The sequence below is a fragment of the Sorex araneus genome, chromosome 5 (assembly GCF_027595985.1).
Source record: "Sorex araneus isolate mSorAra2 chromosome 5, mSorAra2.pri, whole genome shotgun sequence".
Taxonomy (NCBI): Eukaryota; Metazoa; Chordata; class Mammalia; order Eulipotyphla; family Soricidae; genus Sorex; species Sorex araneus.
The window spans coordinates 201,042,392-201,069,242 of NC_073306.1; the positions used below are offsets into that span (position 1 = coordinate 201,042,392).

General features: G+C 41.8%; 1 protein-coding gene across 1 annotated transcript in view; it reads left to right on the forward strand.

Moving 5' to 3' along the window:
* Window positions 1-26,851, forward strand: part of FRAS1 (Fraser extracellular matrix complex subunit 1) — a 523,736-nt gene that overhangs the window by 370,748 nt on the left and 126,137 nt on the right. Inside the window, exons 32-37 of the mRNA XM_055139083.1 lie at window positions 2,134-2,250; window positions 12,119-12,233; window positions 14,736-14,873; window positions 16,825-16,857; window positions 23,390-23,521; window positions 25,047-25,172. Coding sequence (XP_054995058.1) covers window positions 2,134-2,250; window positions 12,119-12,233; window positions 14,736-14,873; window positions 16,825-16,857; window positions 23,390-23,521; window positions 25,047-25,172 — 661 coding nt within the window. The remainder of the gene's footprint in view (window positions 1-2,133; window positions 2,251-12,118; window positions 12,234-14,735; window positions 14,874-16,824; window positions 16,858-23,389; window positions 23,522-25,046; window positions 25,173-26,851) is intronic.

A 26,851-nucleotide genomic window follows, 5' to 3' on the forward strand; every position in this document is an offset into this window, starting at 1 on the left:
GAATTTCCCTGGCAGGAGATTCCCAGCACCTACTCAAATGGTATTGGATTGCTTTTGCAGGTTGATGACTAAGTGAGTAATTGTGAAATGGCAAAATGTATGAATTTATTCTTAACCAACCTATAAGAGTTTAAGACATTTAGCTGAAACTTTATTGCTTAGAAAAAAAGTCCTTCCAAGCCTATGGGATATTTCCTAGAATAATTGTTTTGTGGTGAGAGTTTATATCATTTCGAAGTAGCCGAAAGTTATTCAAAACCATGTCTGGTAAGAAGAGTAGTAATTATGTTTGGTTGAAATGTAACAAGTTGACTTTCTTCCATGATTTGTGAGCTTCCTTCAAGGCAGTCTGAAAGTGCATTGAACACTGACAGCCTCTTTATTGCAAATATGAAACAACCCTCAGAGATTATGTTCTCCTGGATGTAAAAGTTTTGGTGTGTTTGTTTTTTAAAGTCTTCTTGTTTTATAGGCTTACCTCAGATTTTGATTGGAAACAGCACAAACAGTATAGCTTGTGTGCTAAAATAAACGGTTAGCAACTTTTCCCATTCATCACGGTAGTGTCCCTAAAGGATTTTAAACGAAGAAAGATGCTATTCTAATGACTTTTCTTTTTTCCTTTAAAGCAGAAAATACAATACAATGAGCTGCATGGATTTAATTCCATTTTAATGTTGATGTTCTGTCATGTGCCATCAATACCTCCCATCTGTTACCGTTCATGGAAGACTGGGGATTTATGCAAGTAGTATTAAAATAGAGCATGGCATAGTGAGAAGAAAGTATGCGCATTTTTAATCCTTGGGAGCCTGGAAAGGAGCCCCCAGATTACATAGATGAGTCCCCTCCTCCCCAAGAATGAGGTCTAAAAAAAGATTTCAAACTGTGTCCTTACCAAGGAAATCAGGATTCCCTAGGTCAGTAACATGCCCACATTTCACTGCCTGCACTGAGTTCTGTCCCTTCGCTTGAAGACACTGACTATATTTCTCCTTTCCTAATTTTCAGAAGCTGCCAAAAAAAAAAAAAAAACCATCTTGCCCACTAAGGAGATCAGGAACTCCCTGTCCCCATTACCTTGGGGTTTTTACACCTCACTTAGCTAATTTGACCTTCAGTTTTCTCATTTACAAAAAAAAAAAAAAATGAAATAGCAACATCTACTGGATGGGAATTAAATAAGATACTGTGTGAAAGGTAGCTAGCACAGGGCTGAGCCCAGGATAGATATTCAATGAATTCTATATCTATTATAATCAGTGTTATTTATTCATTGAAACTTTAACTCCAGGCTTTAAAGTGGACAGGATATAGAAAGACTGTTAGCTGTAACTTCAGAACACAGAAAAAAGTCTTCTTTTCCTCGTTTTTCTCAGAATCCTGACCCCTCCATTTGCTCTGAATGTGACTGTGCATTGCCATGGAAGTCGCTGCAATTCTTGTGCATAGCCTGGAAATAGGCAAGAGTGAAGGGAATTTTAGGAAGTGTCTCAGTAACACTGAGGAAGGAGAGAAGACGCATAAGAAAATTATCATTTTCCAGCCACTTTGAAGCAGGAAATAGTTGATTTTTGTGATCACTACCCTAATTATAAATAACAATCATGCCTTGCAGTGATGAGACTGAGATTTATTACCTAGCTGCAATGTCTGTGCTGGAGAAAGATGAAAAATACAGAATAAAAATCACATATAAAACTTGTGTACTGTAGGTGCATAGAGAGACATATGGCTATCAACAATTATGTTTTCAAGAATGCTTAATGATATATCAAAATGTCATGCACATATTTTATTAAGTAAAATTTTAGAGCAGACACTTGTGCAGTAAGCTTGCGAGATGCATCAAAAAATCGATTAAATGAGAAGGCATCAACGTGTTAGTAGCTACTATTTCCAGGTGAAGAAATTCTAGGTGACTTTTTCTTGTTTATACTTTTCTGCATTTTCAGAATTGCCTAAAATGATTAGGTAATTTTTTTTCCTAAAGTCAGTCAAAAATTAATATTAAAATATGAAGAGCAGGGAATTGCAATGCAGGAAGACATGGGATGGATGACAGCTGTGTCCAGAGACGGCATAAACATAGCCCGGGGCAGCTCTGCGGCTCACGGAGTCCTTGCCTTCCAGGTGTCCAGTGCCACCGACGCCCACACCCATCTGCAAAGCCGCATGTTCAACATTGCCATTCTACCACAGACGCCAGAAGCATCGAAACTCTCTCTGGGAGCCACGCTACACATGACCGTGAGTTGGTGGGCGAGCCCCTACACCCACTTGGGGGAGGCACGCTGCGGGAGTTGATGGGATGTTCTTTTTCAATTAAATCAAAATTTAATTAAAAAATTTGTTCTTGGCATAATATGCAAAAGGAGAGAGAGAGAGAGTAAAAGGGAATGTGCCTGCCACAGAGGTGGGGCAGGAGGGGTCCTGAGAACATTGGTGGTGGAGAATGGGCACTGGTGGAAGGATGGGTACTCGATCATTGTATGACTGAAACATAATCACAAAAGCTTGTAAATCAGTAACTGTATCTCACAGTGATTCATTGTTCTTGGTTTTGGTGCCATCTCTAGCAGTGCTCAGGGCTCACTCCTGGCTCAGTGCACAGGGATCACTCCCGATAGTGCTTGGAGAATCATAGAGAGGGCTGGGGATCAAACCTGGCTTGGCTGCTGGCAACGCCAGAGCCGTGCTCACTGTACTAGCTCTCCCTGGCCAATGTCTCGTATTTGTATCCAATGAATGTCTGGCCCAGAATGCAGCCTGAGGAACCAGCAATAATAGCCATGTGAAGATATTCCTCCTTATTTTGAAAAAGAAAGTTAAAATTCTCAAAGTGAAGGCTACATGGTTACATGGAATCCACCTTGACTTCTGGCATTGCCGATGTTCCTTCTATATCCTCCCGGACAGATTAGAGCCCCCCTTTGAGCGATTAGTTGGAAGGAGTTTCCAGTATATGTCTATTTAATTGATGACTTTTGGGTATAATTGTTCAGGCAGTTATTGCTCAACGTCGCTGGAGAAACCATTATTCTATGTTTTAGTGCCCTGTTTGGAGTATCCTATTAGAACAGTTTCCAGGAGAAGATGGTGCTTATGCTTAATCCGCAGAGACAAGTAGAGCAATCCGGATGAAAGTTGGGGGTTGATGGGGCCGGAGCGATAGTATAGCAGGTAAGGCATTTGCCTTGCATGCAGCTGGCCCAGGTTCAAAACCCGGCATCCCATATAGTTCCCCAAGCACTGCCAGGAGTAATTCCTGAGGGTAGAGCCAAGAGTAACCCCTGAGCATCTCTGGTGTGACTCAAAAGCAAAAATAAAAAAAAGGGACGTTTGTGGGTGGCAGTTTGGATGGCATAGAGAGATAGTGTCCATGAAACCAGAGGTGAGAGGAAAAAAATGCTATTGTTGGGGAGACTGCCAATAGTTAAATAAGACAGAGAAATTCGGAGAGCAGAGAAGACTCGGTGAGGATGTGGAGTTGCGTGACCGAGTCACCGACGGCCTTGATGGCTGTGTGGGAAGGAGGAAGTTTGCATGGAAAGATTTGAAGCAAGGTGACAGCTAAATTAGCACATGAAACTTGGTTCAGACAATTAGCCAATCCACTGTAACCCCATATCTAGGGGGTATGCAATGCCAGAACCCTTCTTCCAGCCAATACCACAGCATATATTAGACCTTATAAATTAATCATTATGGATCCACATTTTAGTTAGTGCCCACATAATTACACTCCCACGCAGTGTATCAGCCCTGAGCCACAACAAAGAGAGCAGCCATAGTTTTCGAAATTATGGGTCTGGGGCATGACAGAGACATAAAAGGGGAAATAGAAAGTTTTTAATGAATAGCTGGTATCGGCATTTCCACCGTAAACCGTAATTTAAAGAAATCATAATTCAGCAGCACTATAAAGTCTATAATTCATCATTCTGACTGGAGGAACTTGGATCAGAATTTTCTCTAAAGTGTAAAGAAAAATGTGCATACACATTTCTTGCCAAATGCTAATGCAATGTTATTTTGAGTTTAGAGGAAATAAATGGGCCAGACGCCAAGAATACAGCTCTGTTCCTGCTCTCTTGCTCTGAACATCCAGAGACTCTTCAAGTTCCTTAACCTGTAGGGTCTCAGGTTTGCATGTTAGCAAAATTAGGTCATTTGGCATATCAGGATAGCACATGGTTAGTTTCCTATAAATTGTGATTGCTCTACTAATTTATTCCTAAAAGCATACACCATTTCTGCATTTTGGGATCATTAATTAGTACTATTGACTGCAGGACATACTTGTAATCTGTAGCAAAAACACTTTCTCAGTTCAGTGATTTCCAATCATCTAAACGCAAATGTTTTGCACATAAAGATATTAAGAATGCCTATGCTAAATACATATTGGTATAGTCACACATATGTTGAGGGTTAACTCTCCAACATTTAACTTCAAATCCTTTTGAGTCACTAATTTGTTCCATGTGTACAAATCTGTGCATTTGGAGTACGAATGATCTTTAAACACAGTCTCTGCGCCCCACAGATAGTACAAGGCTAAGGTGCTTGCCTTGCATGTGGCCAACCCCAGCTGAATACCTGGCACCACATGTGGTCACCCAAGTACTACTAGGAGGGATCCTGATTACAGAGCCAAGAGTAAATTCTAAGATAGCTAGGTAAGACACCAAGCACGCACATGCGTGTGCACACACACACACACACACACACACACACACACACACACACACACACTTCTCTAGAAACTAAGAATCTGCAGGGAGTGGCAAGCAAATAAATAAGCCCTTACAAAATAATGATAAATATGACAGAGCCATAGTCAGGCTGCAAATGGGAGGCCCCAGGCTCCAGGGCATGGGAGAGGTCAGGAGGGCTCCTTTAGGTGATGGACTGAGTTGGCCAAGGGGTTAATTATATCTAAAACATAGACTCAAATGGAATCTTGCACTATTCATCCTCTAGAGCGTTTCTCAAGTCATAGATTTCCGAAGCCCGTCCCAGAGTTTTCTGATTCACTTATGTGGTATAGATAAGTGAGAATGTGTGTTTCTAACAAATTCTGAGGATGGTAGTGCTGCAGCTCTGCTCATTACACTTAAGATCCACTTATCTAGCCCAGAAATGGGGGCGGGAGGGATTCATTACAGGCAGAGCAGCAAGCGGGAAAAGATGCAGACACAGGAGAACATGACCTGCTTGAGGAATTACCGGATGCTCAGTGGCTGGAGCATAAATCCCTCAGTGAAGAAGAAACAAGAAATGAGAGAGTCCATCATGAGGACCTTAAAGATAAGATGGAAGGGCTTCCATTCTCTCCTGAAAGGCTATTAGAACTAGTGGGGTGTTCAAGGATTTGCCACAGAGAAATGACTAGGTCATTCTGACTCCGGGTGGAGAATGACTGGGACGGAACTAGTCTGGAAACAAGGAGGCCAAGTAAAAAGTGATGTAGTCATCTAAAAATAGAAAAGCTCGATGTCCTGAACCCCATCAAGTGGCCATAAGGGTGAGTGAAGTCCCATCAAAACCTTCACGCCCATAATCAATGCACCATTATTAACAAGAGCCAGAATGGTTGCCAAGAAGCAACCAACCGTGCTACGGCAAATAAATGGATCCAGAACATGTGGAAAAGGGGCCAGAGAGTACAGTGGACAGTGGACTGACCTGGGTTCAATATCTGGCATTCAGGTACTGTGAGCACTGCCAAGGAGTGATCCCTGAGTGCAGAGCCAGGAGTAAACCCTGAGCACCGCTGCATGCAGGCCCAAAGCAAACCAAAAAAAAAATGTGTTTATACAACAACAACATAATGTTATTCAAAAATGTATCAGGAAAATGCGAATCAAAATTATTTTGAGCTAGCTCATACCAATGTGAGTGGCATATATCAACAACAACAGCAGCATAAAAAAAAAAAAACTGGAAACAACCAGTGTTGATGGGGATGCGGTGAAAAAGAAATCCTCCTTCACTGCTGGTGGGAGTATTATCTGGCTCAGCCTCTGTGGAAAAGTTTCTTTAAAAAAACTAAGAACAGAGCATCTCCATGACCAGGTGATTTCCATCTATCCCACAAACACAAACAACAGTTCAAAAATATGCATGTATACATGTTCATTGAAATACTAAATACAGCAGCAGATGTGCATACACCTTAAATATCTAACAAGTGATGAATGGGTAACAAAGTGGTGACACATATATACACACGAAGAAATATAATGAAAGATGAAACATTGCAGTTCACTGCAACTTGGATTAAATTGTTAAATGAAATCAAAGATCATGTTAAGTGAAATAAGTCAGGCCAAAAAAGAATACTACATGTGCTCACTCATATTTGACATATAGAGAAACAAATTAAGGAAATATGCAATATCTGACTATGGCAAACCCTTGGCCTTTGGCTATAAAACTGAGATTAACACACAGTGAAGAGAGGAGGGATTAGAAAGATACAGTCTAGAAGGGACATGGGGCAGTGATGGAGGGTCTGGGGCATTTGGGTAATGGTGGTAGTGCAGTAACTTGGTACATCAAAACCATGAAAGTTAAAGCCATTAAAGTTAACGCTCTTGTTTAAAAAAAAAAAACAACTGTAATAAGCATTAAATTCTTTCATATGCCAATGTGAGTGAACCTTGAGGATGTTATTTATCCTAAATGAAATAAGATGAAATAAGCCATCACAAAAAGACAGTACTACATGGTTCCAATTATGAAGCTATCTTAAGTAGTCAAACTCCTAGAAGTAGAAAGTTGTGGGGCTGGAGTGATAGCACAGCGGGTAGGGCGTTTGCCTTGCACGCGGCCGACCTGGGTTTGATTTCCAGCATCCCATATGGTCCCCTGAGCACCACCAGGAGTAATTCTTTAGTACAGAGCCAGGAGTAACCCCTGAGCATCGCCGGGTGTGACCCAAGAAGAAAAAAAAAGAAAGTTGAATGGTGGTTTATCAGTTCAATAGATATAGGTTTTTAGTTTTGCAAATAAAAATATTCTAAAATCAGTTGTACAGTAGCTATACAGTAACATCACCTTACTATGTAAGTCAATGTAATTAAGATGAAAATAAAAGTTATTTTGTTTTGTTTTAATTTAGATAAATTTAAAAAATTAAATTTTTTTAATTTAGATAATTTAGAGGAATAGGTAAAGAACTCTTGATAGTGGCCTGGCTGAGAATGAAGTGTGGATCGGTATGAAAATCATTTTGGGGAGGATAGTCACACCCAGTGTTGCTCAAGATTTATTCCTGTTTCTGCGCTTAAGAAACACCACTGGCAGTGTTTGGGGGACCCTATGTGGTGCCCAGGATCAAGCCAGGATAGGCCATGCCAGGCAAGTGCCTTAACCCTTGTACTATTTCTCTGATCTAAAATCTTTGATCATTAGTCTTGATATCCTCCTCAACATCTAGCACAATTCCTAATGTCAAATAACTCGTCAGCAAATATTTTTAACTAAATACTTGTAGACCTACTTTCATATAGCTAGTAGCTCCCAGACTATCACCATTAAATTCAAATCATATGGGTATATCCACACATACATGCACATACTTTGTACATCATATATCAAATTCAATCAGCTCTTTCGACTATACAGTTTCCTTTTTTGTCTGATAAGCTCATTTAAGAGCAAGAACTTGCCAAATGAGTGTTTTAAAATTTTTCAAGTTGAGTTAGCTTGCTTAAGTATACAGAGGGTTCATGTATGTACCTGCAGCGTGCTGTGGTATCACACCATAGCCACCATCGTATCCGACACCACGTCACTCCCCTATGCCTAGGTCGCTTGTAGTCTGCCCTCTATTGGGCAGATTATTGTTTCCTTTTGAAAAATAATTGGGGTATTCAGGGTTGGATTTCCCAAGGTACCCATTTATTGCATAAGCCTCTTTTGTTTAGTTTTGTTCATTTCCGGAGAGATTGCTGTATCACAAATTCTCTCGAACCCACTTTCATTAGGACTTCCAGGGATCCAGTGAGAATAGTTGATATGTTCTGTGATAAGCTCAAGTCCAGACTTGCTATATTTGTTTTCTGGCTGTGGACTTGTGTGTCCGTTTCCTCTGGAAGCCTTTCAAACACTAATAGAATTATTATCTCTAATCTCTGGAAATGTTTCTTTATCCTTTGAATTCTTGCTGTGTTTTATCCAAGATTTTCACACTCTTAGCTTGTTGTATATTAGAGTTATTTATGATTTCCCTGTTTCTATTAAAAACTGGAACTCCTTCGGGAAAGGATCTATGTCTCATTCATCTTGCGTTTCCCATAATTCTTTGTGTGGTACCTTGTACATAGTAGGTTCTTACACAAGCATCCAGTTGTGTTGTACTAACTAAACTATCAAAGAAGATGACTTCTTGTAGTGCCCATATTTTACTTGTTTCATTATCCATGGACATCTAATTTCTTTGGCTGGTCATGAGCTTGTTTCATTATCCATGGACATCTAATTTCTTTGGCTGGTCATGAGCTTGACTCTCGGTAGAATGAGAGCCAAGATCTAAAATTGATCTTTCGTTTAATGAAGGGTGAAACAATAATGTTGTTTATAAATCCTGACCTGAAGGTTTAAGTCATGTACATATGTTAAGGCTTAAATGTTAAAATGTTTAACCCTCTAGTTCTCTAGATGACATTGAAATGCAATGGAAATATTTAAAATTATCGATGAAATTTTTACTAAATACTTTACTTACTTTATTATGTAATTTTTTCATAATGGTGGTTTTTATTGAGAAATTTTTATTGAGCACTTATTTTCATATGCTAGATGCTTGATATCCATCATGAAGTAAAGCTCTGTGTTCTCATGGTATTTGTATTATCTTGGGGATAAATTGATAACTAGAAAATAAAATAAATAAGTAACTTTTATATACTGTGTTGGTTGGATGGTATAACAAAGCACAGATCTTGTGAAAGGGATCAACATGGTAGGGGCAGAGGAAACTTGGTATGTAATTTTAAATAATTGAGGAGGGCTTTATAGTTTTTAAAAAATATTGAATAAAATCCTGCTTTATTTATTGGAATAACTTGCAAAGTACTTATGGTTTCTTTTGCTTATAATTTATATTTTCTCTCCAGATTTCAAACTACTTTTTTTTTACATGGTGAATGCTTGTTTTCTCTGTGTATTTGTCTATTACATTTTTTAATAATTGCAGATGAAGTAGTAGAGTTTAATTGGTGTTTCTGTTTTTTTGGGGTTTTTTTGTTTGTTTGTTTGTTTTTGCTTTTTTGGGTCACACCTGGCAATGCACAGGAGTCATTCCTGGCTCATGCACTCAGGAATTATCCCTGGTGGTATTCAATTCAAGGGACCATATGGGATGCTGGGATTCGAACCTGGGTCGGCCGCGTGCAAGGCAAACGCCCTACCCGCTGTGCTATCACTCCAGTCCCAATTGGTGTTTCTGTTTATGCTCATATATGTTGCTCCCTCCCCAACACTGCCCTGGTGTCACTTTCCACCCACTGCTTCCGCCCCTCTCCCTCTTGGTAACCTCAGTGCTGTGCTTAAAGTCCAAGAGATTATTTTCATTAGACACCTTCCAGCCCAGGCGGGCTTTATTAAGAAATGACCTTTAAGGAAAGCGATGCAGGAGAGGAGGGAAATAGTCATGCAGATTCCCGAGGAAAGAGCACTGAGGGCTCAGAGAGCCATGTGCTTAGAAGCATGGAGTTGGCAACACGCGTAGACATTCACGGAGGAAGATTGCGTGGCTGGAACAGAGTCGGCAAAAGCCAATGAAGTCATTCATAGGTTGGGGTGGGGGGCGGGGGAGCCACGGGGGCGGGGGGGGGGAGACTTGCCGTCAGACCTTACAGGCCATTATAAAGAATTAATTTTTATTCTAGATGCAGTGAGAAATCACGTTATAGAGTATTAAGCAGGAGTCTAACATCCTTTTTATTTCTTTCCTATTTATCTATTTGTTATTTTTTTTTTAATTTTTTTACAGAGCTGGGCTTCCTGGGCTCAACCCAGGCCCTCACACGCTAAGCTACATCCTTCTCCCCTGAGGTCTTTTGGATTTAGTTTTAATTTTTTAATCCTATTTTGGTGCCCTAGTTATTATGGTGCTAAAGTTTATGGTTCTGAGTATGATGGTAAAGTTTATGGTTCACCACCACCGGCACTCACTCAAACTGACGGTAGGGGGAGCAAGAGAGTAGGTGGGAGGCCTCGTGATTGCCCGGGAGAGTGGACAGTCCTGCGGGGGGGGGGGGGGGGGGGGAGGGGGGCGATTGCAATGCAGAGGGGAGAAATAGCTGGGTTCTGGGTAGAGTAAGGTAATGGGGATATTATGGAAACCATTTCTCTGTGATATTCTTTTGTTGACAGACGTTTAACTTTAAAAATGCCTTTGATAATGGTTTCCATGAAAGTCAATCTCTCATTTCTTACCACATTTAATTGATAAATACTGAGCATTCCAAATGGCCAACATTAAAATTGATTAGACTCTAATATATCTCAACCTGAATATTGCTTTCCCCAGAGAATGAAGTTCTTTCTTTTTATGCCTAGTATCCTTTTCTATGAGTAAGGAAATCATACCAATATACTCATTATATTTATAATGTATTATCTCCTTGGATGAAGCTCTTTCCCCTATTCATAGTCCCATGTCTAAGGGAGACTGACAATTTTTCCTTCTTATTGCTTTACTTTAGGGACATCTATATTTTAAAATTAGAATTTTTAGTCTGATGACTTTGACATGAAAAAATAGCAAACAGCCCTGAAAAATATCCTGGCCACGCCTGTCTAGGTGTGTGCATACATGATATGTACAAGCCTTGTATAGTGCGCATATTTTTAATTTGCTGTCCTGTCTTATTTTCGGGTGGGAGGCCAGCTGCTATTTGCAATGCTGATTTTTCTTGCTTCTGACATTCCAGACCTGAGCAATAGCCTGAAATATGACTCTTAAGTATAGGGGTTTGTCCTAACCTGCAAATGCCGCCTCTCCCCAGGACTAGTATGCCTTGGGGACAATTACCAGGCAATTGCAACCTTCAATCTTTTCATGGTTAAAAGGAGGAACACCACACCCTCCTGCATGAGAATGACTGAGCCCTGCTTAATCCTTTCCTAAATGGGGAAATTCCTTCTGCCAGGAGCAGAGCTTCAAAGAGCCAGGGATCATGGCAGGCTGGGGTCAGTGAGGAAAAGCCTGCAGTGAGCAGATATTTTTGTTCTCTTAACAGCCTGGGGAGACCCAGGCAAGGGTCCAGGCTCACACCAACTTTTTCCTTTATTTTTTTTCCCCCTTCATTTTACTCTCTGTGTTACTGTCACAGCCTGATTATGGGATTCTGAATTTGTCTTTTATTGATTTATTTGTTGTTTTTTTCAGTGTTACCCGTATTTGTGGGGTATGGATATATGCTGGTGAATGGATAATAAAAGCGACTCATTCATAAAAGCTAGAAGAGAGAAGCCATCTCGTTCTTTTAAATAATACAGTGGCAACAAACAGTGACGGCTCTTATGGGCTTTGATAAACTCCCAGTTCTTAAGTGTCTGGGCTCGGCTGGTCAGCTGCTTTTGCTGTCCGAAGTGGGTTCACGTTTAGCTCTCGGAAGCCAGAAAGCATTACAGTTCACAGTAGTAAATTTGGGAGGCTGCATGAAAACCCTTTTTGCCAGATACCAGGCACAACCTTAGCCCATTAATTTCGAGGAGCAGGGTCATAGCAATCAAGCTGCAAACAGGAAAATCCAACTGGGACAACTCATTTCCACACATGTACCACTGGGAGCTTCCCCTAGAGAATGTACATGGCCCCCACAGCTGAGGTGTGGGAGCCAAGGGCCGGGTTGCCAGCAGAAATGACGGGAACTCAATAAATTTCTTAGCTTTCTAAGGCGTAAGGGACAAATGTGCATCGCAAGAGCCTCGATCTTTCTTTGAACTCTGGGAGGAAATTAATTGTACTGTGTGTGACTAATGTAAAAGCCCAGAGTCAGGTTTTTTTTGTGTGTGTGTGTTTAATGAGGCTTGGTTTTGCTACGGGCTTTTGTTTTTCTCCATTTTTTCCCCTATTGTCTTCTTTTAATTTGTGTAGGCTCGAGAGGATGGCCTGACTGTGATTCAGCCCCATTCCCTCTCCGTTGTAAACTCCAAAAAGCCAAGTGGGAAGATTATATACAACATCACTCTGCCACTGCATCCAAATCAAGGTAAGCTGTGCAGGAAATGACGCTTTGAGTGATGCTTTTGTCCTTCAGTTCCTGATAGGTTTCCAAGCTCCCCGGTTTTGTCCACTTATGCTTCTTGAGGATTCAAAGAGTTACCATTATTCCTACCCTTTGCCCCTGTTTGTGGACTTTTGTACCAGGTAAGAGAAGAACACGATGGTCAGACAGAGGTGAATGGGCCAGCTCTCGCACCGACGGTTCTGTTACTAAGAATCTAGAGTGTATGGCTGGACTTCAGCTACAGAATTAAATTTCCTCACCCCGCTCCCAGGGGGCTCTATCAAATGGGGACATGGATGCTTGAATTAAGGATAAGGAGCTCTGCCGAGGGCCAGAGCGAATGGGCAGGACGAAAGGCGTTTCCCTTGCGTGCAGTCACTGGTTTGATCATGGCACTGCCCATGGACCCCTAAACCCCTGAGACAGAGCCAGGAATAAATAGGCCTTGGAGGGGCTGGAGCGATAGCACAGCAGGGAGGGTGTTTGCCTTGCAAGCTGCCGACCCAGGTTCGGTTCCCAGCATCCCATATGGTCCCCCAAGCACCACTAGGAGTAATTCCTGGGTGCAGAGCCAGGAGTAACCCTGTGCATTGCTGGGTGTGACCCAAAAGCAAAAAATAAATAAATAAATAAATAGGCCTTGGACATTGCCAGGTGGGTTTTACATATATACATATATGTGTGTGCATATATGTACATATGTATGTGTGTATGTATGCACACACATATATATGTATGTGTATATATATATTTTTTGTTGTTGTGGTTAAAAAAAATGGAGTCTGGAGTAGTAGTACAGCTAGTAGAGCTCTTAGTTTGCACACAGCCAAACAGGGTTCAATCTCCAGCAGCCAATATGCACCCCCCCCTCTCCTCCACCGCCTCCCACCCCTCAGCTATCCAGGAGTGATCCTTGAGGCGGAGCCAGGAATAAGCCTTGAGCTCTGCCCCCAAACCAAAACACTAAAATAAAATCTCTGCAGAGTTTAAAGTGACTGAGCCGCACGTGCGTAATCCCTTTCCCAAATGGCTACGCCACTCCCCTCTGAGGGGAACATGCAAACGTGGATCTGCAGTCAGAGGAGATGTGGGTGCTGCCATCAGCCTCCAGCCTTCGGGCCTCTTACCTTCAAACTTACCTGATAAGCTAGGGTGCTCCTCACAGGAGCAGAAACCAATTTCTGTTATGACTTTCGCGCTCCTGTGTCTGAGGCTGGGCCCCCCAGCCCCACCACAGACCTGAAAGTCAGCCTTTCACGTGGTTGGGTTCCCACTGAGAAATGAAGTTCTAAACATTAAATTGCATTACCCTTTTGAAAAGTCTCCAATGATCAAAAACTTTAAATTTACCCTTCCCTTTTTGTTAATCTGTGGGTTTTTTGTTTTGTTTTGTTTTTTTTGTTTTTTGGGTCACACTCGGTGATGCACAAGGTTTACTCCTAGTTCATGCACTATTCCTCCTGGTGGTGCTTGGGGGACCATATGGGATGCTGGGAATCGAACCCGGTTTGGCCGCATAGCACGGCACACGCGCTACCCGCTGTGCTAGCTCTCCAGCCCCTCATCTGTGACGTCTTAAAGAATTGTCCTCCCTGTGTTGCCAGATAGAAGGAAAGCGCTTGCGGACTGGTAGCCTGGCCGTCTCCTGACAATAGTTGTCAGTCTCAGCCCCTCAGAAGTCGAATTGCTCAGCACCAAATCTCATGCCTTCCCTCCTTCGATTTATTTATTTTTGGTTTGGGGGTCACAGCACCTATAATCAAGACTCACTCCTAGCGCTCTGTGCTGGGATCACTCCTTGCAGTGCAGAGGGACTAGATGCAGTGAAAAGAATTAAGCCAGGGCCTACTGCTTACAAGACAAGCACTGTAACCTCTATCCCCTCTCTCTGTCCCCTCCACCCCCATCCTACATTTTAAAGAGTTACTGGAACAGGAAAGTTTGACCCCAGCATTGCTCTGGACAGGCAAAATTTCAAAGTAACAGACAAATCTGGATCCCTGGTTTATCACAAGCAGAGTGCTGTGTGCACGTCCAGTCTTGACAACAACGAAGGTTCACGTTACTGTTGCCACAGATCACCACAAAGACTCAGAAATAACTAAAGGAAAAACTAGACTGAGACAGATCTCCATTGAGCTTTCCCGGGAGACCCATCAGGGCCATTTCTCAGTGATCTTGACTTTCAAACTGCAATGGGAGAATCTCTTGCCTATGACTTGTGGGGAACCAGCTGGTCAGGGCTGCTTGGGGATATTTCAGTAGAAACGGTATTTCCTGTATTTATTCCACAAATCCCAGACAAGAGTGTAGTGGGATTGCAGACATGTCCTTTTCTTGAATGAATAGACAGCAGTATACCAAGAGCAACCGGGGAACAGTTGTCCCCAAAGCCGAACAGACTCCCACGGAGAGAGGCAGCCGTGTGGCTGGGTCATTCATTTGTCCTCAGCTCCTATCGATGCACGTGTGATTCTCCTCCAGGTACCATTGAATACAAGGATCAGCCTCACTCTCCCATCAGATACTTCTCCCAGGAAGACGTTAACCAGGGCAGAGTCCTGTACCGTCCCCCCACGGCCGCCCCCCATCTCCAGGAAATCATGGCCTTCTCCTTCGCTGGTAAGGAGTCCTTCCTTATTCTCTGGTACCCAAGCTGCTCTCTGCAGATCTTCACGACAGACTCGCCTCTTCCCATCGTCCCTCTGGTAGTCTGACACTGTTTAGAAAAGTTCAACAATAGCTTGAGACTCGCAAGCCAGTGCATCTCCTCATGTTTTATTGACTCACCCAGGCAGGCATCGTTTCCCTCCATACCAGTCCGTGCCTCTTCTATGGCAATTGTATCAAACCCTAAAAATATTGCGTGAGAGAGAAAAAGAGGCATGAAGCCAGTTCTTGGCAGTTTGGGGAATGTAGCTATTCAGAGAGAATTTAATTCCCGTTCAATTGAAAAGTGATACAGGAGCCCTGGAAAGAAAGAAGTGTGTTCAGGGGTAAAATGAGACAGGACAAAGCTGACCAAGATTGAGAGGTCGGTGAAGGCGGCTTCCGGGGGCTGTTGGCAGTGCTGGAATGGTTGAAGCTAACCAGGCTTAGTATGCATGCGGGGGCTGTCCAGGAAGCGTTCCTGAAGGAAGGGCACTGACCCGTGCTGAGGCCCCGGGCAGGAAGAGAATGTGATGTCCTGGGGATTGAAGCGAAGTCAATGTATCTGAAAATGGATGGTCAGGCAGAGTGGGGCTGACTCCCCAGAGGGCCTGTCAGCCTGTCAGGATCTGAACAGTGAGTCCCCTACTCCCAGATGGTAAGACTTGGGGGAATGACTCTTCATGCGGAACTCTGCGTGCAGTCTGATGGGAAAGCATATGAAGTCGAGTCCCAAGTTGATGCCTGTGGAGAAGAGAAAGCCAGTGAGATGGGTGGTACAGGGCCCTGGAGGGTCTTTCACATCAGAACTGAGAAAGCGGTGAAGCTCTAAAAGGAGGAGATGCTAGAGACACCTTCATAAAGAAAAGATGGAGAAAGTGAGTCTCTAATTCCAGCCCTGTGTGTCTTTCCACTACACTAAGACGGGCTGTACCCTGCTCTCCCTTGGCTAAGCAAGGCTGCTGGTTGAAGAGAATATTTTTGAGTCTCTAACCCAAAATATTTCTGCAGTCTTTAACAATATGCACCACTTCATATGATTAAGACAAAAATCTACCTTTATCTGTTATCTTTGTTCATATGAGCTGGTGATTTCTTCCAGTGAGTTGAGCATGAGTTAAGTCATATTAGAACTGTTTGTGAATGTATGGCAAATGCCTCTATACGACTTGCCATTATTTATATAAAGGTAGTCATGCAGAAAATGATTAGCTCCTCAATTAGATTGAAAATCTCCAAGGGAGGGGGTGGGTCTCCTCGCTACAGAGCATCTCCTGTGTCTAGTAAATGGATAACTAACTCCTAGCCCGTGAACATTCTTGCTTCTCTAACCCCTTATTGTAGAAGATCTCTTTTACAAGAAACTCAGGATATCCTGGGATTAGAGAGAAAGCAACTGGTTGAAGTTATTTCTGTATCTGCTGTACTTGCCTGAATTCTTCGAGCCTTTCTAGAGAGAACAGAAGCCTGTCCCATATAATCTATGGGATAAATGCCACTAGATAAATCTCTCACGCTGTTATAGTCTGTAAATCAATGTCTCAGGCATCACTCAATTCCACAATGGAATTGACCTACCAGAGAGCCTTGTCAGTGATATACAACGTCACCCACATTCACCGGTTTGTCGAATTTTATGTACTGATAAAATGGGATCCAATGAATGCATTATAAATCACACTAACGGCTCTGATATAAAATTATTCCATTATGTGGTTCTTTTTGTTATTTAAAATTAGTGCCAGTACCATTAAATTTAACATAACATTATCAAATGACTTAGTAATATTCCCTTAAACCATAGTAATTTAGATTGAAAGGTCCTATACTTTTCTAACCTTTGCCCCATAATTTGTACTTCCACAGAATCTGTCTCTGATCCTAAATTATTTAATGTACTGATTTTTCTCTCTTGTTCTTCCAGGTCTCCCAGAATCAGTGAAATTCTACTTCACAGGTGAATATTTTTGTCTCCATTTTATTAGGAAATGGAAATCTTTCTGTATGAGTCCTTTTTGTTTCATTTGTCATTTACATTTAGGTATTTTCTGTCACTTTCACTGTCACTGTCATCTCGTTGCTCATCGATTTGTTCAAGTGGGCACCAGTAACATTTCCATTGTGAGATTTGTTGTTACTGTGTTTGGCATATTGATATGCCTTGGGTAGCCTGCCAGGCTCTGCTGGTGGGCGACATACTCTTGGTAACTTGCCAGGCTCTCCGAGAGGGGTGGAGGAATCGAACCCACTTTGGCTGCATGCAAAAAAGATGCCCTACCACTATACTATCACTCCTGCTATTTTCTAAGATCTACTTTAAATGTTATGTTATCTATCAAGGATATCATTTTGTTTAGCCCCATCTAAACTTGTCCCAATACCTGTAGAAAATAGGCAATAGTTGTGAGAGTCTTAATTTTTGAGTCTAGAATGCCAGGAATTCAGCCTGCTCTGGGAAAATGTCTCAACCTAATTGTTCTTTTATGTTTTATCCCTAAACAGGGACCATAGATAATAATTAAATATATGTAACCCTCCCTGAGCAATGATTGGCATGTGATCATTCCTGTGGGACACTGTGATGAATAGCGGTCATATATAGTTTTAAAAGAGCCTTTCATTTACAGTCTTGCTACTGTTACTTTTTCAACACAGTTGAGAGCTCTTTGTTTAGAGAATCACAGTATCCTAATTTTAATTCACAGGGCACTAGAAATTATGAACCAAAAAGCAAAGACTGAACCTGCGCCTGCATCCATGCTGGGGTAACAGAGGGACAAGCTTTCTTGTTAAGTCTAGTGTGAGGGTGGTTGACCATAAATAACATTCCTAAATAGCTGAGTAGTTGAAATGAACTATTTCAGGGGAATCAGCCATCCATATGTACTGTCATATTTCATGCAGGGATAAATCTTGGTGGAATACATTCCTCAATCTCAAAGACCTTCTTTTTTCTTTAAAGATTAAAAATTACTTAGAAGAACAGTAATTCCAATGTTGTGTCATTATTGAATCAACTAATTTTCAGCAAGAGACCTTCAGATAATTCATACAATTGGCAGTGATATACTACAGATTATGACATTTTATGTCATAGAATATATGATTTAAATCATGAGAGCAATTTATAACTGCTATCATTTAGTAATTATAGCCATATTGTCAAATTATGTATTATTTTTAGCATGTCAAAACCTAAGAAGCTAAGAGTGATTGTAATAAATAGTCATACATATTTATTACATAGAAATCCTACCTGGATTTCTACCTGTGGCAAATAGCATTAGTAGGATTTTAATACACATGCCTGACTCTTGAGCCTGGATAATTAGTTTAGTCTTGTCTGGGTGAGCATTTGATCATGAAGAGCAACTATTGTGGTAATATCAGTTTAGTTTCCAAGTCTTGACTTTTACCCAAAGATTTGAATTGGTGAAGGGGTGAACAATGAACTTCTCTAGGACTTTACATTAAATAATTCTTGAACCTACTACATAGAGTAGAGGAAATGGACAATGGGTTCATCTGACATGAATTTAGCTTGCTTCTTTCTGAAGTTTCTTTTACTCTTATAGGCAGAACAACTCATGCATTCCTACATTTATTGAAAACAATCTCTTGCCAGTGACCCCTACTGTTCTGACCCAGAATTCTTGAGGGTCAATTCTATGATTACATTTATGTCACTTTGGAGGAAATAAATAGGGCTTACAGAAAAAGTAAATCCACTTTTTTTGGTACATAAAAAATGGGGTTTGGGACTGACCCTAACATACACAATTTTTTTTTTTGCTTTTTGGGTCACACCTAGCAATGCACAGGGGTTATTCTGGCTCTGCACTCAGAAATTATTCCTTGTGGTGCTCAGGGGACCATATGGGATGCTAGGACTTGAACTTGGGTCGGCCGCATGCAAGGCAAATGCCCTACCCACTGTGCTATCTCTCCAGCCCCCAACATACACATTTTTTAAAACAAGATGTAAGTATAGTAAACTTAAACTCACTGCGTGCTACATTGTATTTCAATAGAAGCTTTTTGGGGTTTGGGTGGGGGTCAGAGAGATGGTACCGCAGGTAGGGCATGTGCTATGCACACAGCCAACCTGGGTTCAATTCCAGGTGCCCCAGATGGTCCCCTGATCACCATCAGGAGTGATTCCTGAGTGCAGAGCCAGGAATAACCCTGAACTCCATTGGGTGTGTCCCCAACCACCCTTCCCTGGGGAAAGAAAAAAAAACTTCTTGGGCACTCACAGAGTGTAATGAACCCAGAGGTGTCCAGCAGAAGAGATAGACAGTGAGTGAATATATTTGGACTCAAGTCCTAGAAGCAGTTGGAAGAGCACAGAGGGCTTGTGCAACCTGATGGGAGGGAAATGCCTCGAGGACGGGGCTGGCGTCTGTTCCACTCAGGCACGGGCAGGAAATCGATAGGAAACCAGCAGCACTGTCTTCCTGTTACCGCTGGCAGAGTTCAGATCCCAAGACTGGAGGGCAGTGACCCAGGGGATAACATTTCCGGGTCCCGGCTCCCAGCTTGCTCCTGCTGTACTTGCATCTCCAGGCTCCAAATCCTTCAGTCATCCTTTCCGTTTGTACTGAGATAACATTGGTTAATAACACTGTATCTGGGGAGTACTGTACAAGATTGTGTTAAATTTTGGCTTTTTTTTTTTTGACGTTTTTGAAGACTTTTTAAGTGCAGTTTGGATTCACAATTCAAAATTGAGAAGAAGGGGAGGACATTGCCCCTGCTCCCACATATGTGTAGTCTACCCCCCAAAATCAGCATCATTCCCCTGAGGGCACATTTTTAAGCCAAGGGTGAGCCTACATTGATACGTCATAATTACCAAAAAAAAAAACCAAGGGCACATTCCTGATATGCATTCTTTGGCTTTGGTCCAATGCATAATAGCTTGTCTATCATGATACAAAAAATATTTTTACTACCCGAAAACCTTCTATCTTCTGCTCACTCATCCCCAGCATTCCTCCTACCTCTGGCAAACAGTAATCTTATTACTGTCTTCCATAGTTTGCCTTTTCTAGAACGTCAGATAGTTAAAATCACACAATATGCAGCCGTTTCAGATCAGGTCCTTTTCACTTGGTCGTACGCACTTAAAGTTCCCCGGTGTCTTTTCATGCCTTGTTTGCTCGTTTCTTTTTCATTCTGAATCATGTTCCATCATCTGGAATACCAGTATTTTTATTCCTTCTGAAGGACATCTTGGCTGCTTTTGAGTTTTAACAATTGTTATAAAGTTCTTTGCACGTTTGGGGTGAGTGTGTATGTGTGTGTGTGCGTGCATGCACCGCTCACACACGTATGGTGTACATAAATCTGTGGTTCTTTGGAATCATCACCAAGGACTGCAGTTGTTGTATAGTAGTATAAGAATGTTTTGTTTTATAAGAATCAGCCACACTGTCTTCTAAAGTGACTTGCCATTTTGCATCCCCCGACAGTGGATGAGAATTCCCTCTGTCCCTACCTGTATCAGCCTTTGAGGTTGACAGTGTTCCATCCATTAGTCATTCTGGTGGGCACCCGATGAGATCTCATTTGTATTTCCCTGAGTACACGTGATGGGGAGCACCTTCTCATAGGCATATCTGTCATCGTCTTATCTTAGATTTGGTGACTGTGTTTTTAGGGGAAGAGGCTCCCAACCAGTGCTCAGGGCAACCAAAGCTGCATCTGGTTCTGTTTGAGGGTCACGTGAAGCCAGGGATCCAATTCCTGCCCCATGAGAGATGTGTGCTTAAGCTTTTTAAGCTCTCTCTCTCTCTCTCTCTCTCTCTCTCTCTCTCTCTCTCTCTCTCTCTCTCTCTGTCCATGATTAGTGTCTGTTAAAGTTTTTGACCCGTGCTTAAGTTTAGAGGTGTGTTTTTGGGTTTTGGTGGGAAGCACCCAGCAGTGCTCAGGGGTCTCTTGTGGCGCAGTGCTCTGGAGTCACTCCCAGCAGAGCTCAGGGACCACGTGGTGCTAGTGATGGATGCAGATGTCCCTCTGCAGAGCTTGCCGAATAGCACTTTGTGCTCTCTCCCCAGTCTCACCCTTGCTATTTCACTCCCCCGTCCTTCTTATTGAGTCACTGTGAGATAAATTTGTTTTCTTGGTTTTGAATCTTAAGAACTCCTTATTCATCTTGGGTAACTGTCCTTTGTCTGTCCTCTTGCTCTCTTGACATTGTTCTGCAGCAAATAATTCCAGTTGTAACCAAGTCCAGCATATCAATACTTTTTCATGGGCTGTGCCTTTACTGTTGGATCCAAAAGGTATCATGGTACCCACAACATCTAGATGTTCTTCTGCATGGTCTTTTGGCTTTGCATTTTATTTCATATTTATCCATTTTGATCTAATTGTTAAGTTTTTCCAACACCACACCTCCACCAGAGTGTCTGCTTCCCTCCACCAATGTCTTAGGGTCTCCTCTGGTAAGCCAGTTTTCATGTTCTGTTGCCTTTGACCATTTATTATTCCTTTACTATGGTCTTTCCATTCCGCATTTGAGAAAGAGCATTCTGTATCTGTCCCTCTCCTTCTGTCTGATTTCACTCTGTTCCTTCTATGTAACAGCAAACTTCACGATTCTGTCTTTTCTTGTAGCCAAGTAGTATTGCTTGCTTGCAAAACTCTGACCCTCTATGGCATATGGTATAATATTCTAATTAGGTAATATATGTTGGAAAATAGATTTTTTCCCACTTACTTATAGAGGTAAGAATACACCTTAATGGTATTGATGGCTATGTGTTAGGATCAAAGCGATTTAAGTTTTAGGTTCTCTTCTTTCTTTTATTTTACAAAATAAGGATTTGGAAGCCTCCCTCAGGTCCACCCAGCTGAAAAGTATAACCATCATAAACTATTGAAAAAGTTTGGTCTTATTTGTTTTTAGTTGATTTGTGGATCTTAGATTCTAGGGACCTTGGAGAACTCTGATTCATTGAAATGTGTTCTCAAATCCCCAAAGTTAAGCCCTACCTGTGGTAATCCAGAGAGAAGATTGAATATAAACAAAGAAGCAGTGGCAATAATTTTGACATTTGATTGAATGATAAGGGTCATAAAACCCTCATTCTCATGGGAATAATGTCTTTTCCTCTGAAGTAGGGCTATTCCAGGCTTCTCTAGGACATGGAGTGCATCTGAGACAATCTGGCCATCTCCTTTAGATTTGTTTTCAAGAATAAAGCAAATCTCAGGGCCAGAGCAATAGAACAGCAGGTAAGGCATCTGCCTTGCTCTTGGCTCACCTGGGTTCAGTCCCTGGCACCCCATCTGCCTCCCCCCACCCCCAGTCCTACCAGGAGTGATTCCTGAGTCAGGAATCCAGGACTAAGCCCTGAGCACCTCCAGGTATGCCCCTGCCCATCCCCCCCCCCCAAAAAAGAATAAAACAAATCTGCAAACCTCAAAGCTGAATGGCGTCACAGAGCACTGTTTCCTGGGTCAAGAAGAGGTCAGATTCCTACTGCTTTATTATTAAAGAAGAAACCCATTTCGGGGCTGGAGCAATTGCACAGCAGGTAGGGCATTTGCCTTGCACGCAGCTGACCCAGGTTCGATTCCCAGCATCCCATATGATCCCCTGAGTACCACCAGGAGTGATTCCTGAGTACAGAGCCAGGAGTAACCCCTGTGCATCGCCAGGTGTGACCCAAAAAGTAAATAAATAAATAAATAAATAAATAAAGGAAGGAAGGAAGGAATAACCCCCCCTCCCCCCCTGCAGTCACCTCACACATTTAAAGTAATCAGCCCTACAGTCTGTCCCTGGCCACTGCAGCAGGACAGACAGAGGTGGCGGTGGGTGAGCTATTCCTCTAGAAGGAAAGGGCACAGAAAGGCCCAACGAGAGTCAAGCATCGGGCAGTTCTTCTGCTTTCTTTCCCTCGGGTGATCAGTGTTCCCTTGGATGTCAAAGTATCCAGGGAACTAAAATGTTAAGGTCACTGCTTTGTTCACAAAGGTGTCTCTCATGTATTTAGAGTGCATAATCACGAGCTACACATAGGTCATGAGACCTATCTCTCTGGATATTTTCTGGTCTTTCAAAAATGCTTATTTCCTAATGAAACATAAGTGTGTCTAGTCCTTCTAAAACTATTTAAAGAACATATTTCCCCGGACTATTAGAAGAATGAATAGAATGGAAAATCATTCCACAAATAAAGGCCTATGGCAGGGCCATCTAAGAGGGCATATTTTGAATTACTTTCCTCTCCGCTCACATTTATCAATATCACCTTGTCATGAAACTCGCTTTTTTAGAATAACTGTAGCCTTTCTGTTATCTGGTGGGAAAAGCTTTGTTAGAATCGCTCACATATCGTGCTCGCTTTATCCATCTGTAAGCATTTCTTCAAAGCCTTCAGGTAATCTAAAACAGATCTTCTGGCTACATATTTATGGAAAGAGTCTGAAGGTGACCAGACTGCAAGTTGATGTGTGTGTGTGTTTATTCTTTCTAGTTTCGGACGGAGAGCACACGAGTCCAGAGATGGCCCTCACCATCCACTTACTGCCCACTGATGAGCGCCTGCCCACTTTCCAGGTCACGGCTCCACTGCTTGAGGTCACCCCGGGGGGCAGCGCTTCTCTCGGTGAGAGCTGGGAACCCAAAAGCAACATGGTTTGGGAAATGGGACCCTATGTTAGCAACAGCCCCCTTCAGCCTTCTGATGGTGACCCGAAAGTCGAAAGCGCCTTTTCCAGAAGTTGTGTGCATATCTCATCGATAACCTTCATCCTGCCCGTCTCCATGCAAATACGAGCAGCACCAAGAAAAGGAAAGAATCTCTTTGGAGACCAATGCTCAGTGATGGAATGCAACAGAATTTATTTTTCCGCCTCCAGGCGTTTGATTTGTGGCCCTCCCTAAAATATAAAATAACAGAGGAGAGGAGAGAGGAAAAGAGGGGAGCGGGTTTTAGTGACCGCTCTGTTTCTGTTCCCTGTTTACAAAGAGTCACACTGGAGAAGTGACAGATTACAGTGACCTTCAAAAGTTGAAAATAGTTAGAGTTCCAGTTATAAGACTTGCACACAGCTATTTTGTATGTGATTCGATTACTCTGTCAGTATGCCTGCTTTCCTGAAGTTTATTTAGTTTTTTACCAAAAACACTTTTAAGAGAAAACGGGATAATGTGATTTCTGTTAGATGTACCCTGTAGCTCCCTCTCCTTCTTCCACATATGGATCACGGTCTCAAATTATCACTCAATTTATAAAAAATAATACATATATAACTTTTACCCACTCTTCACTTCAGTGCTGACCTGAGCAGCAATTTTGAAAATAGTTTTTCTGCGGATCAAAGGAAAAGGCAGGAAAGAAATAATAAACAACAAAAATATTTCTGAGATTCTCTTCTCAAGGAAAATCTATCCTAGGTAGTCAGGGATTACCTATGTGTGGGCTTTTTTTTTTCTTTTTGGGTCACACCTGGCGATGTACAGGGTTCACTCCTGGCTCGGCACTCAGGAATTTCCCCTGGCGGTGCTCAGGGGACCATATGGGATGCTGGGAATCGAACCTGGGTTGGCCATGTGCAAGGCAAATGCCCTCCCTGCTGTGCTATTGCTCCAGCCCCTATGTGTGGGCTTTCATGGTCTCATATGTGTAGAAGTAAAACATAGGTGTCTAGAGGACCTGGATGCTCAGTGGCTTCAAGGGCTTGCCTAGCCATGTGGGGCTCTGAGCCCAAACCCTGATGCTACCACATGCGCTAAGCTAATCTGAAAGAACCTACTTATAATTTGGTAACTATATTGTCTCCATTTTTTTTTTTTTTTTTTTTTTTTGCTTTTTGGGTCACACCTGGCAGTGCACAAGGGTTACTCCTGGCTTTGCACTCAGGAATCGCCCCTGGCGGTGCTCAGGGGACCATGTGGGATGCTGGGAATTGAACTCAGTTTGGCCGCGTGCAAGGCAAACGCCCTACCCGCTGTGCTATCACTCCAGCCCCCAATTGTCTCCATTTTTCTTGTGGTTGATTAGATTTATGCGGCGTCTTATGGTCTCTATCAAATTGCTCTCAGCCTACCCTGTGGTTTTGGGCTTAGGAGAGAGAATACAGTTTTCATGGTACAGACCCTCTCACCAGACTTTGTTCTCTTTACTGCAGGACTTCAGTTGACAGTAAGAGATACCAAGACAGACCCTGAAGAACTCTACTTTGAGCTTCAGAAACCTCCACGGCATGGCGCGCTCCTTAAGTACACAGAGGACTTCCAAGGGCCCATGACTGCAGGTAGCTGCTTATTTGTCATGGTCCTCTTGGTAGAAACTGCCCTATGGTTCTGTGGGTCTTGGAGAAGAAAGCAAATGCCTCTGACTGATGAGTGATAAGGAGATTCTTTAAATGGAAAATGCCTTTTGTGTTTAGTCCACTGGCTAATATAGTCAGAATTTATTTTTCTTCATCACCCTTCCCACCCCAGATCTACAAAGCGCTTCCCTTACATTGTAGGTGCAATTGTTGCTTCTGAAACTTGAAATGAATGCATTCAGAACCATACAGGAAGTCAGCTAACCCTGTTTTGTGGTGTGCTTATGAAGATGCATTTGTGTTTCTTCTCTTGTATATAAGCCTTTGCAATACTTTTAGCACTGCGACTCTAATAAGTGTAAACTTTGTATACCTTTATCCGTAAAACAGGACACTCGTTACAGTGCTATCTATGCCAGACTTAGATGTGTGACAAGCTTTCCAAAATAATAATTTTTGTACCCCTCCAATTATAAAAAGAGTATATATTGTTTAGGAAGTATAGAAAAGCACTAAGGACACAATTAAAGAGATTGTTTTAGCAAACTTTACATATCAAAGTGAAATTATTCCTGTCAAGGTGCTCACCTGGGATGATTGATCCCACAATCTTCATTTTCTCAAAACCTTTGTATAATTCCCAGTAGGAACATCACACTGTATGCTTTTAAATAACCCCATTAGAGAGGAGGAAATGTTCTGTGAGGTAAGTGGAATTGATAAGACTAATCAATAGTCATAGGTATTTGAAATAATTTTTAAATTTTTCTAAAATAAGCTTGCTTAAAATAGATTTCTAACATCTAAGAGAGCTACTTTAGGTGCAAAATAGTCATAGCTCATTTTCTCAACATTTAATATACTTTTTATAATTAACATATGTGATACAATGATTATAAAATGGCCATTTTCTTACTTTTTGAAATACTAAATCACTAGGCACAAGTAACACAGTATTGACAAAGAAAGATTTAATAGATGAATACAAAGCATAAATAAATTTGAAAAAATTATGTAACAGCTAGTAATCTGTGAGGAAACTGCTCAGTATAATATCCATGGAAACAACTCTTCAGCTGTACTCCATGGAATCATGGGGAATCACAGCACTAAGAAGTGATTCTCATAAAAAGAGTTGAATGAAAAACTTTTGAGAAGTTTAATAAAATATATAGAAGATTTCAAAGTTTAATAAGTACAGCAATTATGTTTTTATTTTGAATTTTATTTTAAAATCATTTTTCCACACTTCTATGACTTGGAACTTTTTCATTCAATACCTATCAATGCCATCATAAATTAGGCACTCTAGACTCATACAGTTGGATTCAAATTGTATATATATGTATATATACATATATACATAAATTATTATGGTGGTTTTTTTTTTACTTTTTTTTTTGGTCACCCTGGCAATGTTCAGCTGTTACTCCTGGCTCTGCAGTCAAGGATTACTCCTGGCAGTGCTCGGGGGACCATATGGGATGCTGGGGATCGAACCCAGGTCGGCTGCATGTAAGGCAAATGCCTTCCCCACTGTACTATCGCTCCAGCCCAAAAAGTATATAGTGACCCAAAGAGTATATAGTTCTTACTTAGTCACCTGACTAAATGAAATTAGTCACCCTGTAGAACAGTGAACCTCTCATCTTGATAACCTT